General features: G+C 49.2%; 1 protein-coding gene across 1 annotated transcript; it reads left to right on the top strand.

Annotated features, from left to right (window-relative positions):
- The first annotated feature begins 1395 nt into the window (after positions 1-1395).
- Positions 1396-16675, top strand: LOC142578174 (uncharacterized). The gene is made up of 4 exons (XM_075687576.1): positions 1396-1457; positions 6461-6576; positions 7612-7938; positions 16443-16675. Exons 1-4 carry the CDS (start codon positions 1396-1398, stop codon positions 16673-16675), a joined length of 738 nt encoding a protein of 245 aa, XP_075543691.1.
- The last annotated feature ends 1268 nt before the right edge of the window (positions 16676-17943 follow it).

Here is a 17943-nt window from a genome sequence, read left to right as displayed (position 1 = left end):
TACTGGAAGTTCCAACCGACCATAATTTCGGGGTGCAGTCCCGATATTTTAGTAAATGTACCGAGTCTCGACTTCACTCGGTCGGGGACGACCACATCTCTTGACTTTTCCTTCTACTGAATAACTGTCAACAAACCGCATTTCTTTTTTTTTATAATGCCTGACAGCTCGGTTTACACATTCTTTTCTTTTGTCTTCTGTTGAATAGTCACAAACATAAAGGCGGTGTCGTTTATGGCGTGATTCTAGTTCCGGTTTAGTTTAATCATTGAAAGTACCTTGCAACTACTCCACCTTTCTTGCTGTAAATCGCGACGTGGTAGGAATAAACAAAAAAATTTTTGCACGTGCAGACTGGTAAACTTCTGGCACTGGCAGAACCGTCAACAACCTTATTGACAACATAAACAGAAAAAAAAAGGGGGCGAGGGGGTGCAGAAGAAGGAAGGACGCCTGTTGCGTCTTTTCCTTTCACAGTGGATGACAAGCCTGGCATCGCGGCCACTGCATCTGCTCTGCCGTTCTCTTCTAGAGAGATCGATAACGGATGAAAAACAAGAAAAATGAATTTTCAGGGCAATAAATTGATGGCTTATAGTTGTTTCGACATTTTGGGTAAAGGGGAGTGCTAGTGCAATGCGGAAAGGCAGCCTCTAAGGAAAAGCAGTGCCTTTCCTGTGGACTTCTCTAGCGCCTTCAGTAACTGGAGGATCGCAGCGGCAGAGTTCTCTCAAATTATTTTTATGCGAAACTCTACACCATTTTTTTAACGACAAGGCCGACCTATATACCTTCCCTGCAGGGTGGTCTAACGGAGCGTCGACTCCAGTATATAGCTCAGCCGGTCGACTAGCATAAATCGGGTCACTCTTAACTGCCGGATGACATGGCCATGTTACAATATTGATAGTTGTTACCTGTGATCATATCTAGCGTCGTGTTAAACTAAAGCTTAGTTTGGTTCTTTTTTTTTTTCTTTTCTTGCAGCGGAGGAAGACGATACGTCTGGTAAGTTCTGTTCCGCAATTTACGCGAATGGTGACAAGAACGTGCTTCAATTAACTAAAGATAAAGCCAAGCTGGATTTCACAATCTACCGGGACATGCACTCCCTGTTAGCGCATGTCGTGGTAGTGACAATGCCTAAACAATTCACTGCCATTTATGTAGCGATGTTAATTTTTGGTAGATTTCAAACTGGTGCTTATTTAGTCGCCCTTTACGCCTTTCAGACGAAGGCACCTCCAATGACTCCCTAAGTAAGCACTCCTTTGCCTGCACGTCTTCTCGTCTTGTTTCTTTACCTCTGTAATCTATTTTTTCTTATCTCGGTGCACCTAATCCGCCTGCACTGGGCGTTCTAAGATTGCATCCGCCGCTCCTTGCTTGCACACCATGGAGGAGAGAGCATTGCGCAACGCTATTGAAAGCCAGGCGTACCGGCCCAACACGTCATCGTAAGGTCAGAGCGCGTGGTAGCTTTTACGACTCCCTGTTCTAACGAACAAGTGCGCATAAATTAAATACTGCGGGTCACCAAACATTCCCCGGCAGTTCGCTGAGTCTCAGAGGTCACGTGTTGGGCTGATGCTGCGGGGGAGAAAGCAAAGGACATGGCTCTAAGGAAAATTCGACCTGCCAAGACTGCAGGCTACGTGACTTAATTCTCCCGCTAGTTTACTGCCTTCCTCCATGTTGCAACCGCAGCACCCTACTGTAAAGAGAAAAAAGACAACCAGGAACTGATTACAGATTTTTCTCAATTGTTGGGGATAATAAGAGCAAACAAGCAAACAAAAAGTGGTCAGCCTTATTGTAGGCCAGCTTGTAAATATACCATACTATTAAGGCGAAAGCCTTAAGTGGCTCATGGGTCAAAAAATCCCATGTCCGGCGTTATCGAAAAATTGACCGTCCGGCGTTATGGCAAAATTGATAGGCGTCGAACCCACGATCTCTGGTGTTAATTAAGGCAAAGTTAATTAAGGCAGATGTAATTAAGATATACTTAATTAAGGCACTCGAGCCCTTTGGTGGGAGTCGAATCTTCGACCTTTGGTGGGACCGTAAGTTAATCGCATCAAAATTGATGGTGCCATCATTGATGGTTGAACCTACGACCATTGTTGGGAGTGGAACCCACGAACTTTGGTGTTAATTCGAATGTAACTAACGCCCAGCTAATTAAGGTACAGTTAACTAAGCACTCGAACTCATTACCTTTGGTGGGAGAAAAGAAGTAATTGGAACTAACAACGCATTCGAATGAGAATGTCAAGTAATTTAATGAATGACTCGTGACTGCGCAGGTTTTCGCCTTCATCCTCTTTAGCCTAGGCTATGGGCTGCCAACTTTATTGGCTTCTCTGTTGCGAGACGACCTCACTGCGCTATATATTGTAAAAGCACACGAAACTTGATTTTGTCGCTGACTTCAAATCGTGACAATGGTAGCGAAATTGTATTTGCGCTATACCGCTGCTTTAGCGTTCTCTTCCCCGCTTTTTTTTTTCTCACAGATCTGGTTTCGATACTTAAACGGTAAGTGCGAAAGAATATCAGGCAACCCTAGGACTTTCCGCGGTAAAATATCAGTACTTGTTAGTAAAATATCTGGCCTATACACATGCGCATCAGCAGTTAAAATCCTTGTCGATGCTTTTTTGGGTAAATGGCCGATTCGAAATGCTTCTGAAGTAAAACCATCGTGCTGATCCCTCTGCTATGTTATTGGCAGAGCCCTTGAATCATGTTTGCGAAAGTCCCCGCAGACACTATGGTTCAAAATAGGGGGGCTATACTCAGGACATTGTCAAATTCCTCCTTGTTGTCTTTTCCCACTATGTTGACGTATTAAGTGGCCGCAGAAGCCCTGCGAGCCAGTCAGAGGTGACAAAAAATAGCGAATTCGACAATATGGCGGAATTGACAGTGTCCAGAACCGTAACCACAGACACAGTGTTTCGAACAGCGTGGTGGGCCTGCTGATTGGGCCTATCGGCCTATGGACAACAGTTTCTTTTTTACCACAACAGTATATCTCTACAAAAACTGCAACGAAAGTCAAACTACCAATAATTTTAATCAGCACTTCTTTTGTCAGTCAAACTGGCCACTTCGGACAGGTGATTGGTGACGACAGGTTTCACCTTGTCGCTCCCTGGTGGCAAGTTGATAAGTTACCCACCCGTAAAAAGGTACCCGAGCATGCTCGAAGTTGGAAGCGGACTTTAGACACTGGTATGATGCAACAGCTTGTGGGGTCTCTCACACCGTGCTCTTGGGACAAAGGAACGACAACACAGTAGTGCAAACAATCACAAGGGCATTTATTGCACCTTTCATAAATCAATGCCTGCTAGCCGAGTTGCTATCCACAAAACATGCCGATGGGCGCGCGACAAATCTAGCAGTCTGACTCACCGCGACCGGAAGCGAGCGAATATGTTCGCCCCATGCTGGATCCCAACGCCTGGTCGTTCGCGCGTACAGTCACGCGAATCGTGGCGCGTTCGAAGGCGGCCACGCGAGGCGGTCTCGCAGAAGCATGGGTCGCCGCGCGCGCGCGCGGGACGTCCCCGCCGCGCGCCGACCCGCCGGGGAAGAGACAGCCCGTCCTCCCCTGCGCCCCCAAGTAACCCTGCCGTGAGGCGGCGTTAGCAACGCAACACTCGCGCCATCTCTCGCACTGCGCTTCAACCACATCGGTCGGCGCAGGCGTCACGCAGGCCACGCGGCGAAGCGGGAGTACAGGAGCCGCGCTATGCGGGAAAAACATCAGGGGACGCGCGAGAGTCGCGCATCCCCACATCCCCCCAACCTTAAATCACTACATATTCCGACGAAACATGTCACTCGGTCTCACATCAACGCGTGCTTCGCGACAAGGTAGTACATGTAACAATGGCCGCGCCGAAGAAATGTCCACACGCTGTCCATAGCATGCGAGCCGACATTGTCCCTGGGTACACCGCTGGCGTCCGCCGGTCACAGCAGCAGCTTTGCGACTCGACAGCACGATTCCAGGCCAGGACTCCGGAGGCGACGACACAGTAGTCGGTACGAGCAAGCGTCGCTCGCGCCTACGCGCCCTGCTGGGAAGAGCCGCCGTAGCTGTCGGTGACCGCCGGCTCTTTTGTCCGCCGCCGAGGGTTGTGAGCTGGATACCGGAGGCCGCCGAAGTCGCCGCGCCGAACTGGCCACAGCATCACCATCGCCAGGGGTGGCTCGATCGTAGTCCGGGGCAGCAGCGCAGACGATGTGCAGGTGACGGCAAACCAGGGGTGACTCCAATCACGCTGCGTAAACTCAACACACTCGGCAAACACTAAAGTAGTGCAAGGGAGAGGAATTATGCATGCGCATCGCCCACGTGGTACGATGTTCAACTCGGCTAGCAAAAGATCGGGCAGCTACTCAGATGCTAAGTTCACGTGAACGAAGCTCGCTTTATTGAGTCGAACGAATAATTTCAATTCGTGCGAGGCTAAATAGAATGAGGGAAGCGAATCGCAACACCTCAACGCCACGGTCCACCAGGTTGTGTCCCTCCACGTGCGACAGGCAGCTTCGTAAAGCCTTAGGCCTAAAGTGTCGCTACCCTGACAACAACCGGCATCCAAAAACAACACCCAAAATGGGCGCAAAACAGGCAGCCGCGAGGAGACGTCAGCTCTGTGAGGTGGTCCTACTCCGCTCGGTGCACCCAGCATCCGAGTTGACGGCGCCCACCGTACCAGACGGTGTCGGAGCGCCCGGTGCCAGGCCGCAATACCAGTCAGCCCGTAGTGGCACCCGTGGCCCGCGGCCACCCGCCTCCCAGAGCCGCGACTTCATCCGAGTCAAAGAGATAGAAGAAGCTATTTACATAAGAAATTCGGACCACCCACGAGGCTTCCGTACTCACTCGCTTCAGGCTTGCCACTGCTCCGCGGGCGCTCAGCCTCGCTCTCCCAGGATGCAGACCACGTGGCTCTCGTACTGACGAATGTCATTTAAAAAAACACTTGCAAAAAAGCTTAGCACGTTGATATGTTCAAACACACTACAGCCACCATCACCTCGCTCAAGAAAGCACGCCGCCGACGCTAGCGATCAAATTCACGCTAGGCCTACGCTTCGGTTCAAACAAAGGTCTCGAACGAAGCAAAACTGTTAAAACTATCGTCCGATGCCCCAAGAGGTCCACGTTGGGCAGCCAGATGTGGGGTCTCTCACACCGTGCTCTTGGGACAAAGGAACGACAACACAGTAGTGCAAACAATCACAAGGGCATTTATTGCACCTTTCATAGATCAATGCCTGCTAGCCGAGTTGCTATCCAGAAACATGCCGATGGGCGCGCGACAAATCTAGTAGTCTGACTCACCGCGACCGGAAGCGAGCGAATATGTTCGCCCCATGCTGGATCCCAACGCCTGGTCGTTCGCGCGTACAGTCACGCGAATCGTGGCGCGTTCGAAGGCGGCCACGCGAGGCGGTCTCGCAGAAGCATGGGTCGCCGCGCGCGCGCGCGGGACGTCCCCGCCGCGCGCCGACCCGCCGGGGAAGAGACGGCACGTCCTCCCCTGCGCCCCCAAGTAACCCTGCCGTGAGGCGGCGTTAGCAACGCAACACTCGCGCCATCTCTCGCACTGCGCTTCAACCACATCGGTCGGCGCAGGCGTCACGCAGGCCACGCGGCGAAGCGGGAGTACAGGAGACGCGCTATGCGGGAAAAACATCAGGGGACGCGCGAGAGTCGCGCATCCCCCCAAGCTTTACTCTTTATAATCACTGCATACCAAGACAAAAGTGAGTGCGAAATCGGGCAAAAATAAATAATAATTCACTTACCTTACATACCAAAATAAGATTCATCGTCTCAAGAATGACTAGATTACGGAAATGACTAGATAAACTTTTGCGCGTCCAGAGGATACGTGGTATTCCTTCACAATAAAATTGCTGTTACGCACTGACGTTTTTAAAACGGGTCAGTCACCTTTTGGGAACGTTAAGGATTCATAAACCCGTCTGTTGCTTGCGGAACGCCCTTGAATAACCAATAACATATGCGTAGTCGAAGTAGAACATGTACATTCGTAAACCAGTTTTAACTAACTGTAGAAAACATCTCCTTACAATTGTTAACTTAAGAAAGCGCATTTTAAGAAGTAAGTGGTTGGTAATATTGGAGCCAATTGGCATAATGTTTGCGACGGCAAATACGTGCGCTTTTAGGTGTGAGAAAGTTAATTGAGTTGTTTGGTTTGTTTTAATTCTCATTTATGCTGGACTATATTGCTCAAACTCTGTTTCAAGTAGAACGCCTCAGCGTTTCCTGCGACGAGGAGCTGCTTAATATATCTTTTTTTCCACTTCAATGCCTTCTTATAGACGTCAGAAGTCAAATTATGCAGCGACAGCTCAGAGATCATCAATCGGGCGTTACCTAAGCGCAATTTCGGTCACCTCGCAGCTCTAAGCCCGAACAGCCAGAGCCGACCGATAGCAAGTGGAGCGCTCTCATGGTGGGCACCGGAGTGGTTCTGGCCTTGGTCGCAGTGGGCGTCCTCTTCTTTCTCACCGGAATGGGTAGGGATGTGCACTCAAGCTTATAGCTTCGTTTTTCTGTATCGGGGCCTTCAGCCTATATATATGAATGCTTAAGACCAATCTAAAACATGGACGCGGAGCGTATGGGAGGAAAAGAAAAGGTCGCGTGACTACGAGTGCATCAATGGCATATCTGTGACTGCACTGCGCATTCCTATTGCAAGCCACAGCAGCAGCAGTAGATGATAAAGCGTGCGTGTTCGGCACTGACTTTCACAGCCTCAGGCCTCTCACAACCGCGATATGTAAGAGGCCCACCCGAGCCCGAGCCGAGTGTGGTTCGGACTGAGAGCAGACGACGAGCAAGCTGATCCACAAGAAAACGGCGCAGAATGCGACAGCTGAAAAGTAAAATATACCCGACGTTTAAAGTGGTCACTGTATACAGACGCTAACGTTTTGCACGAAAGGGTGAAAAATATTGTTTAATTGATAGATGTTTGCATAATGCTTCACATCAACCAATTAATCATTTTCACGGAAATGTTGAAGAAATGAAGTTCTATTCCCCTAAGTCTATATTAGCTGTTCTAATTAACAGTGCACAGTGCTGTACATGCTTCCCAGTAATCGACTGCGCCGACCGCGCACCACTCCCACAACGCCGGGTCGAGTCGTGGTGGACCACCGGGGCCCGGAAACTGAGCTTTCGTCCGTCGTGTGAATCGACCTTTAAACTCCCGTCGTGCGGACAATGTATAACACTAAAATCCAGATAGGCTTACGAAGAGACCACTGGAAGGCTTCGAGACTGTTGTAAACTTGCTTTCGTGGCTAGCGTACCCAACATTTCACCGGAAAACGAGGCCGAATTCCTCATGCCCCATGTTCCCCATATCGAACGATTCAACACGCACCGCGCGGAATTCCGTATAAAACTCACATGATCACGTGGCGTTATAGCATAGGGGGTTCATTTGATAGACAGGTGGTTCTTGCTTTGGCGTGTTTGTACTTTCCCGTTGGGTAAATAAAACGGGCGTCCCTCTACCGACATCGCGGTATCGCGTGCAGGCACCAAAGCCGTCAAGTCCTCAGGCGCCCTCAAAGGCACTGATGGTAGCAGTGCCGTCACCACGAGCGACCACAAAACGAAGTCTGCGGGAGGTGGCCAGGTCGACGTCAAGAAGCGGGGCGCGAAACGCGCCGTTGGCGACAGCACCGGCGACGCCGCCGGTACCGGCACCACTGACAAGCCTGCCGAACGCGCCCGCCTCGATAACGCGACGGAGCGTGACAGTAGTGTCAAAAAAGGCGACATGTCCACCGCCGCCCACGCCGAAGGGTGCGGCAACGCAGTCAGCTGGAAGTCGCCCTCGACAACGCCAAGTCCTCCTGAACGTAAGAGTCGCCACATAGTGCGCAGCACTACATTAATCGAGGAACAATGCAGAGGTAACGCAACGTTAAGAGACAGGAAGGCGCCACTGTCCGGACTAGAGTGCAAACTGGTTAAGCTGATACTGTAGTTAACATTAGGAGAAAGAACTGCAGTTGGGCAAGTCATGTAATGCGTAGAACACACAACTCGTGCTTTGATATAGTAAAATAATGTGACAGAAGATCAGGAAACGCAGTCGATGGAAGCAGAGAGTTAGGTGGTGCCATGCGAGTAGGAAATTTGCAGGAATGGGATGCAGTTGGTTGACGTAAGATAGAGGTAAGCTCAGATCTGGAAATAGCCTTCGTCCTGCAGTAAATATAAATCATGATTACGATTACGATTACGATGCTGCTGCTGCCGCTGCCGATAATGATGATATTAATGATGATAATGATAATGATAATGATAATGATAATGATAACGATGATAATGATAACGATTATAATGATAACGATGATAATGATAACGATTATAATGATAATGATGATGGTGTGATGATGATGATGATGATGATGATGATGATGATGCTGATGATGATGATGATGATGATGATGATGATGATGATGATGATGATGATGATGATGATGATGATGATGATGATGATGATGATGATGATGATGATGATGATGATGATGATGATGATGATGATGATGATGATGATGATGATGATGCGTGTGCCGACGCCGACGACAACGAAAGAGGAACGTTGAGGTTAGCCTGTATCAGTAGATTACGCTTCTGCAACATTAAAACAGCTATACTTTTGACGCGGCAGGAAGCCTGCTAACCCAGAAAGTACGAAAAAAAGTCGGGTGGCGATTCAGTCTTGCGAGGCCGATCCAGAATTATCACATCAGTTCACCGTGAGGTCATAAATTTTTGGCAGCGACCCCTCGGTTAAATTTAATTCTCTGCCGCTGAACAATTTCCACTGTGTTCCAAAGGAACCAAATACTCGACCTAGTAAGTTTCGAGAACAGTCTTTCTGCTCAAGAACGGCGCAAATACTATAGAGAATACTTTAAAACCCGCGACGTCACACTGATCGGCTTTGAGGTTTCTTCGCGAAACTGTAGAAATTGAAAGTTTGAGGTTCATTCTCGCCAGTAATGGTCAACCTTTTTTCCGCCAAATGAACAAAAATAGAATGTTGAAATAACAATTTATCAGTCTTAAGTGATTTCGTTTTGTCTCCCTTTAATGCAAAAATTATGATCAACATAAGACAGCATATAACGATGATTATATATATATATATATATATATATATATATATATATATATATATATATATATGAAGCCTTCTGGATAGCATTGCTTCGCTCAGAAATCATGACGCATTTTGCAGTAATTTGGCCAAACATTTTCCTCCTGACTGCTCGTAGGGTTGAGTTAGTACATGGATACTTATCAATCCCAGAACGTTTACGTTTCAAATGCATTGTCACGCGTTGTGCCACGTTTTTTTTTTTTTTTATCACTACGCCAACGCAAACTAACTTGCTGCTTTTGTGCAATCCTTGCTGTTAATGCTGTTCTTGCTGTTTTTATGCAATGATTATCTGTTATTTCTTTTTCCCTTTTTTTTACATCTTTCTGGTTTCTGTAATATGCAAAATTTCTTCGTTTTGAGTCAATATTTGAATCTTTGTGTGCATCGGTATTTTTTTTTACCGAATGTATTTTATGATAAATTGTACCATACGCTCCCTTTACCCTATGCCTCTTCGTAGGCCTGCGGGATGTTTCTAAATAAAGAAAAAATAAATCAATAATAATAAATCTTCTGGTTGGGTTAAATCTAAGGCTCTATTCTCGACAAGCATTGCGGCTGCAGGGCCGCCATTATCCGCCATGTTGACTCTCTCATTGGCTGTCAAGAGGTCACGTGTTTTAATATTTGTGCCGAGAAGCGGAAGTGCTGCAAAATGCAATTTTGCGTTTTCATCAAGATAACGAAACGTGACGTGAAGCTGCAAATTCTATCGACTGATACATTTTTCTGGTCCTTGGTAGCTATATTGCGACGTTAGCGCTTTGAAAAGAAAGTGAGCGGTAGCGTACAGAAGCCAGTGCAATGCATCTAGAATTTCGCGAATATGTGGTGGCGATCCAGGATAGGCGTCATGCCAGCTTGCTGATTGGCTGAAGGAATATGCCGTGGGGAGCGTCACAGGAAGTGCCGTTTCGTAAACGTCGATTTGACGTTGGTGACGTTGCGCCGGGCCGCCATTGCAGAGATTTTCCGCCATAATTTGGGGGGTGGCGAGCCGCGCGAATTATGCTAATGAGCAGCCATACGCAATGGCGGCCGAGGGGAATGCGTATCGCCACATTTTCCCCGTCGTTTGGTGCCATAAAAATTTTTTGTTCATAACGCGTGCTCATAGTATTTGCATTGCTCTCGAGCGGTGTCGGCATTTGTGTTTTGGGCCATCATTTTTTAAAAGAATACGTTTATATGAAATAATATTGGTTGAACATAAACTTCCTGCAACGTTATTCACGTTTCACTGCCGCGTTTGTATTGTAATCAAGATTAATGCCTTTTCACACAATCAGAAGTTACGACAACGGCGTCGCTTTAATTTATAAAGAGAGATGCACTATACGTAATGCGGCGACTTCAAGTTTCCTCACGCGGTGCGAGTAACCAGCGAAGTGAACACGGAGCCATACGGAGCTTGCGTCGCGCAAGCGGATACCTCTGGTGCGCGCAACGCTGTCGGTGATATTCGGCCGTTTCTCAGCTAGCCGAGTCGGTCTGAGTGACTTGCATTTCCCGAGATAGCGATAACGTGGCCTAGAACGTGCGATCATCACCACTGGCAGGCCACGTATGTTGTCTCAAGGTAGAAAACAAGCGCGTTGGCGCCAACGTACGATGACTCATTCCGTTTTTAGGGCACACGCATCCTCACTAATGAAGCAGACGACGGCTTGCACACAGCAGACGACGGAAGCGAGACGCGCTTTCGACGGAGTAATCGTAGGCTTTGAGCTAGTATTTTTTTTACTCAGGAAGAAAACTGTTTTGCTTTACGAAGAACGTTAGGTTCGATGCCTTCATTTCAGTTTCTTAGGAAAAACGTCGTTTGCGCCACGTTACGAAAGCAAAACGGGGCCATCAGCGCCATTTTGTATGCGTCGCGCCAACGTCACGTCTCGAAGAAAATGGCGGAATGACTAGAATAGAGCCCCTACTCAGTACTTCTTTGTCATCTGCGGCACGTGATGCAATGGAACAGATATTTACTCGCTCTGACGATCGCCCGTTTTCAAAGCAAAGTATTCTGGGCACCCAGAGTGGCTGCGCTAACGCGCGCCCTGAAATAGGAGCGCTCCTTACGTCATCGGCTGCAAGAGCTATACACTGGCGCAGACTGTAGGTTTTAGCACCGCATGCGCCTCGTGAATGAAGGTGAATTTCGCGAACGCCGGTTGCGCGGATAATAAAAAAAATTATGGGGTTTTACGTGCCAAAACCACTTTCTGATTATGAGGCACGCCATAGTGGAGGACTCCGGAAATTTCGACCACCTGGGGTTCTTTAACGTGCACCTAAATCTAAGCACACGGGTGTTTTCGCATTTCGCCCCCATCGAAATGCGGCCACCATGGCCGGGATTCGATCCCGCGACCGCGCGGATAATCAAATGAAGGGGCGAGTAAGCAGCCGTATTTATTTGAAAGCAGAAAGAAATTAAGAATTGCGCGGTTTCGCTATAAGGCGTGGCATCCTGGCACACGGTCCGGCAGCGGGTGGTCATGATCGTGAATCGGTTCCTGAACTTTCGACAGAAAGAATGTTCGGCATATACTGTAAGGTTAGTTGGCGAGAAGCGCGTCGTCGGTGAAGAGCACTAGCTCGCCCACTCCTTGCAAGTGAAATCCAAACACACCTTCAAGTTTGCAGCTCCGTAATACGTCCGAGCGGGTCTAGAAGCCGCGCCTATTACGAAACAAGATAGGGGTTTCCTCGTCCACCGCGCGTTCTGAAGTTGCTGCTTTTCCTGAACACAGAAATGTGAGGCACAGGTCGGCGAACTAGCACATGAGTCGACTCGCTTAGACTGAAGTGACCTGTGAGTCTGAGTATGAGTGAGCCCGAACGAGTGTGAGTTTCAGTCTAATTGAGCCTGAATAAGTTCACTCATATATAGATTGGGTGAAATAGAGTCTAAGTGAGTAAGTTTGCCCAAGGTGGCCAGGATGGCCCGAGGCAAGTGAAGTCAGGTCAAAGTTGCAGTTAGCTTTTGTGAATTGAAACTTGTGTGAGCTCGAGTGAATTCAAGCAAGTCTTAATGGCTCGTGATTTCAATTATTTCTCGAGTCGACGAGACCACATGCGAGGCAGAGTTCGCATGATTCATATATATATATACTGAACCTGACTCGCTTGTTGGGAACTCGGCGCTGACGCCCGTTGTTGCACCTGGGTCGCAAGCCCCAAGGGTAGCGTTGGCCTGGCGGCCTGGGGTACAACTGGAAGCATCCGAAGGTCCCGGCAAAGCATGAGTCGACTGGTAACAACAAAACAACTTGTTTATTCTAACATCGCAAAGAGTTGGCGGTCAGGTTGACCGAAGTAGAGAGACGGGAGTGCACGTTACTCAACAGAAGAAATCGGAGCCTCTCTTGGCGTCCGGGGGCAGCTGCTTTTATTCTCTCGCAGTTGAGGGCAAGAAGGAACCCCTCTATAGACGAGCACGTGACTGTGCCGCTCGGGCACAATGGGATGAGAAGGTGGAGCAGCCGTCGTGCCGGCACCGTTCGGGCACAATGGGAAGAGAAGGTGGCGCATACGTCGTGTCGGCGCCGGTCAGACCCCCTCGCTTCACAGTTGGGGGAGCTCCTCTCCCCGGCTGCCGCGCTTCAACAAGCGTGGGCACCAACATGCACATACACACACACACGCACATGAAGACACGTGGCATTAGAACAGGCCTGGACGCGCTTGGCGGGGAGGCGTAGCGGCGGCGCCGAACGGGCCAAAATGTCTGCCGCTTTGAACGAAGCCCCGGCGTCCGTTGCAGCCGCGCAGGCTAAACCGCGCGTCGTAGGCGAAACGTAACAGACCGCCCCGCCGGGGGAAGGAGATCCCGATGGTCAGGGGACTGCATCCGCTGTCCGGAGGGATGTCGCTCGATGATGCTCATAACCGAAGTCGGGCGTCCCTCGACGTTTCTTGAGCGCAGCGCACAGAGAAGGCCTCGTTCTCTCGTTCAGGTTCGCACAGGACACTGCAAAGTGAGTTCGGGAGAGTTCACATTTGTGTTCTCGTTCCCGGCAAGCGTTAGAACTACGCTGAAACTCAACCGCTCAGTCAGCAAGCACGGCACAACCCTCACTAAGCCCTGCCAGGCTGTTTCCTCTTCTATACCACTGCCTAGTTCCTTACAGTAGTCTAGCAGCACTCAGAACGCGTCCACAAATTGGAAAATTGCACTAGAAAGAACATCATCACTTTGAAACACTACACAAAAGCAATATGTTAAAAATCCTGCCTCAGGAAGAAAAAACATCAGTAACAAACAATTTTGAGGCTGATTCCTACGTTAGGGGCTTCGACTTAAGCCATCGGCGTTACCGTTGAGACTCCCCTTTTTGTAACGCACCTCAAAGGAATATTGTTGCAAAGCGAGGCTCCAGCGCAGGAGGCGGCCATTTTTGGGAGAGATGGTCTGCAGCCATTGGAGAGGGCAGTGATCCGTCTCAATGATAAACCTCGAGCCGGCTAGATAGCATGACAATTTCTGAACGGCCCACACGAGACACGCACACTCTTTCTCGGTGGCGCTGTACGCCTGCTCACGACTGGTCAGCTTACGACTAGCATACAGGACGGGGTGTTCTACTTCTCCATTTTCCCGTTGGCACAGTACAACGCCCATGCCTCGCTCACTAGCATCGCACTGCTTTCACTCGCATCCGCACTACGTGTGTTCCCCTTGGCTCTCATGGGTGTGAACTTTGGCCTCTCAAACTTGGAGCCAAATTAACCCTTTTGACCGTCCTTAGCTCCGCGAGCCCGACGCGTCACAAACTCCTCGGCTAGCTCGGCGGCTTTAGCCACTGTACTAACGTCTGGCCTATCCAAGACCCAGTACCGCACGTTCTCTGGTAACCGACTATAAAACTGTTCTAGCCCGAAACACTGCAGAACTTTCTCGTGGTCACCAAACGCTTTCTCTTCTTTGAGCCACTCCTGCATGTTTGACATAAGCCTGTACGCAAACTCTGTATATGACTCACTTTTGCCTTTCTCATTTTCCCGAAACTTCCGACGGAACGCCTCCGCTGACAGCCTGTACTTCTTTAGCAGACTCGATTTCACTTTGTCGAAATCCTCTGCCTCCTCTCTATTCAAGCGAGCGACTACGTCGGCCGCCTCGCCGGGTAACAAAGTGAGCAAGCGCTGTGGCCACGTTTCCCGAGAGAACCCCTGCTTCTCGCACGTTCGCTCAAAGTTAACCAGGAACAAACCAATGTCCTCTCCAAGCTTAAACGGCCGCATCAGGTCAGTCATTTTGAACAATACGCGTTCTCCTGCACCGTGTGCCTGACTTCCATTACGAGCGCGTTCCATCTCTACCTCGAGACGCTTCATTTCCAAAGCGTGTTGACGGTCGCGCTCTTCTTTTTCTTTCTCTTTTTGTTCTTTAAGTTCGCGCTCCTGACTTTTTGCAGTCTCCCTTTCCTCAATGGTCTCAAGGCATTCCGACAGCTCGTCATCCTCAGCTTCTAACTCAAGAATAGCCCTTAGCAGTTCTGGTTTTCTGAGTTTGTCCGAGACATCCAGACCCAACTCTCTTGCAAGCTCCAGCAATTTCGGTTTGCGCAACGACTTCAAATCCATGGCTGCTCTGAATGCTGCTTTCTCTACTGCCTAATATTGTCTTGCCGCAAACTAACCCGGCAGCAACGACAACCACAATTACCAGCTCTGTTTCTGACACTAACAAAAGCCTGGCAAAGCTCAGAAGAAGAAAGTCCCGCACTCACCAAACCTCGCAGCCAAGAATTCAGCGCAGTCGTTCCGCTGCAGGCAACCAGTCATCACACAGGGCTCGTTGCATTGCTCCCGGATGGTCGTTGAGCTGCTCAGTATACAGTCAACTGCATATCTTCGCTGCTGGCCTCCGTTGTCGCGATCTCACCGCTGGCAGACAGTTGTTGGGAACTCGGCGCTGACGCCCGTTGTTGCACCTGGGTCGCAAGCCCCAAGGGTAGCGTTGGCCTGGCGGCCTGGGGTACAACTGGAAGCATCCGAAGGTCCCGGCAAAGCATGAGTCGACTGGTAACAACAAAACAACTTGTTTATTCTAACATCGCAAAGAGTTGGCGGTCAGGTTGACCGAAGTAGAGAGACGGGAGTGCACGTTACTCAACAGAAGAAATCGGAGCCTCTCTTGGCGTCCGGGGGCAGCTGCTTTTATTCTCTCGCAGTTGAGGGCAAGAAGGAACCCCTCTATAGACGAGCACGTGACTGTGCCGCTCGGGCACAATGGGATGAGAAGGTGGAGCAGCCGTCGTGCCGGCGCCGTTCGGGCACAATGGGAAGAGAAGGTGGCGCATACGTCGTGTCGGCGCCGGTCAGACCCCTCGCTTCACAGTTGGGGGAGCTCCTCTCCCCGGCTGCCGCGCTTCGACAAGCGTGGGCACCAACATGCACATACACACACACACGCACATGAAGACACGTGGCATTAGAACAGGCCTGGACGCGCTTGGCGGGGAGGCGTAGCGGCGGCGCCGAACGGGCCAAAATGTCTGCCGCTTTGAACGAAGCCCCGGCGTCCGTTGCAGCCGCGCCGGCTAAACCGCGCGTCGTAGGCGAAACGTAACACGCTATATTCACGACCAGAGTCCGTTAGAAGCAGTAAGCCTGAGTGACGAAGATGTGAATAAACATGTCAGCTGCATCATTGTTACAGGTGTAAAGTGCCAGGTTTCACATTAAACTGTGCAGGCCTATCTTATGCGATATATTAATTTTATCATAGGTCTCCATGGAAATTCTATACTGGTTGGCACTGAGAGAGTTCTCTACGTCTAAGGTTCACACTGCACGTGCACTTACGTGCTTACAACACTTGATGCTGGGCTTGTTGGCGCACAAACCCAACAGTATTTCATTAGTAAGTTGGTGGCTCTGGGAATATAAGTGACCCCAAATGAGGGTGAACCTGCGAGCTCAAAAGTGTGGGTGAACCTGCCTCTGCCGGATTTGACCTGTCTGTGTACGCGTGAGCCTGGTTGTCTCATTTTTGGCGAATTCAATCTGATCATGGTGAGAGTCCGGTACAGCCTAGCTGTGTTTTATTTCGGCGAGTCTGAACAAGTCACGCTTTTCTTTTCTTTCTTTTTTTCGAGTCAGTCTGAGCAAGTTCTAATCATTTTGCCAAACTTTGGAGGGAGGCTGCGTGCACAATTACCTGCTTTGCTATCCGCCGCCCAGGGAAACAGATGACTGTGAGCCCTCTTGTGTGCGTGTTTGGCAACCGCACCGACTGGAAGATGCACTTCCCGGAGGATGGCCTCTGCGACCTGGTCTTCTACGACTCGCTCTACGTACACCGAGGCAACACGTTCCAGGCTGGTGACAACTTCACGGCCGATCTGCAGCGATGGCTGTCCGCCGTCAAGGCGTACAATGTCACCGAGCCCGGCATCGCTGTAACGTCAATGTGAGGCTTAAACTGAAAGTGTTAATAATCTTGCAATTATATGCTGGGGTAAGAAAATGTGCGGGGAAGCGGGCAATGGTTGCACCAGTCAAGCTGTAACAGGCTGCTAGGCTCAATTTAGAATGAATGAATGAATGAATGAATGAATGACCTCTTTAGTGAAAAGACTGGCGGCTTGGCCTATAATGTGTTGGGGAGCTAAGGGAATTTAGGAATGGGAATTGGGTGGAAAGGGTATGTAGATGGCAGTGAGAAGCAGCGATCTCGATGTTCTCCTACAACTCATTTGCCTGCGTAGGGTATATACAACGGGGCACTGCGTTTTTAACATATTTACCCGTCTCTCATCACCTCCCTGTCTCATAAGTACAAACTGGGCACTGTCAGTCCCTCGTTATACCTGGCCTCAAGGCTTCACTGGTTCAGTAACACGAAATTGTAATGTGCATAGCATTATTTGGCTATTCCCAGGCTATTTGTTGTAGGTATACGTCCTGTCTCACCTCGTTTTGAGCTCTCTTCATTAAAAAAAAAACAATTCGAGTGTCCGACGGCGAGGTCAAACCTCTGATTCCATGCACAGCTGCCCACTGCTCTAGCCGTTAGGCCCAATCGCTCGTTTATTATTGTTATTATTATTATTGGTTAGTGCACGTTCGCAAGCGTTTCTCTCGAAATATGCATATACCTCTCGTGCCAACACCAACGATGTCACGAAGACCGCTGACTATTGAGCTGCATCAGCAGCTCCAGTCTCTTCACCTGCTCTGAGTCCAGCCGCTGCTTGGTATTGCTCTTGCCACGATGATTCCTGTTGAAGCCGACTGTATAGTGCAATGCATTGAAAAGTTTGTGGCGCAGGTTCTACCAAGAAGAAAAGGTCACAAAAAATTTTCCTCGTTTAAGTAGCCGTTGCAAATCACTTCTGATGGCTTCAAGTCGAGACACTCAGCCAGCACTCTTGACTCGCATGGTTTCGCATATTCTTTTACACACAAATTCGGCGTTCGACGTACGTCACGCAATTCACCACCAGCATCACCATAACCGGTTGCGTATTGAACAGTGATGCGGACAAAGTATCACAACAAATAAATGTTTTCTCTCTCTAACATCCCGTGGAGCTCTACCGTGTTCGAATTTCTTATATATATATATATATATATATATATATATATATATATATATATATATATATATATATATATATATATATATATATATAAGAGTTGATCCATTTTTCAGCTGAATATACGCATAGTGACTGATCTG

This window comes from Dermacentor variabilis, chromosome 4 (genome assembly GCF_050947875.1).
Source record: "Dermacentor variabilis isolate Ectoservices chromosome 4, ASM5094787v1, whole genome shotgun sequence".
Taxonomy (NCBI): Eukaryota; Metazoa; Arthropoda; class Arachnida; order Ixodida; family Ixodidae; genus Dermacentor; species Dermacentor variabilis.
This window is presented reverse-complemented; position numbering and strand designations above follow the sequence as displayed.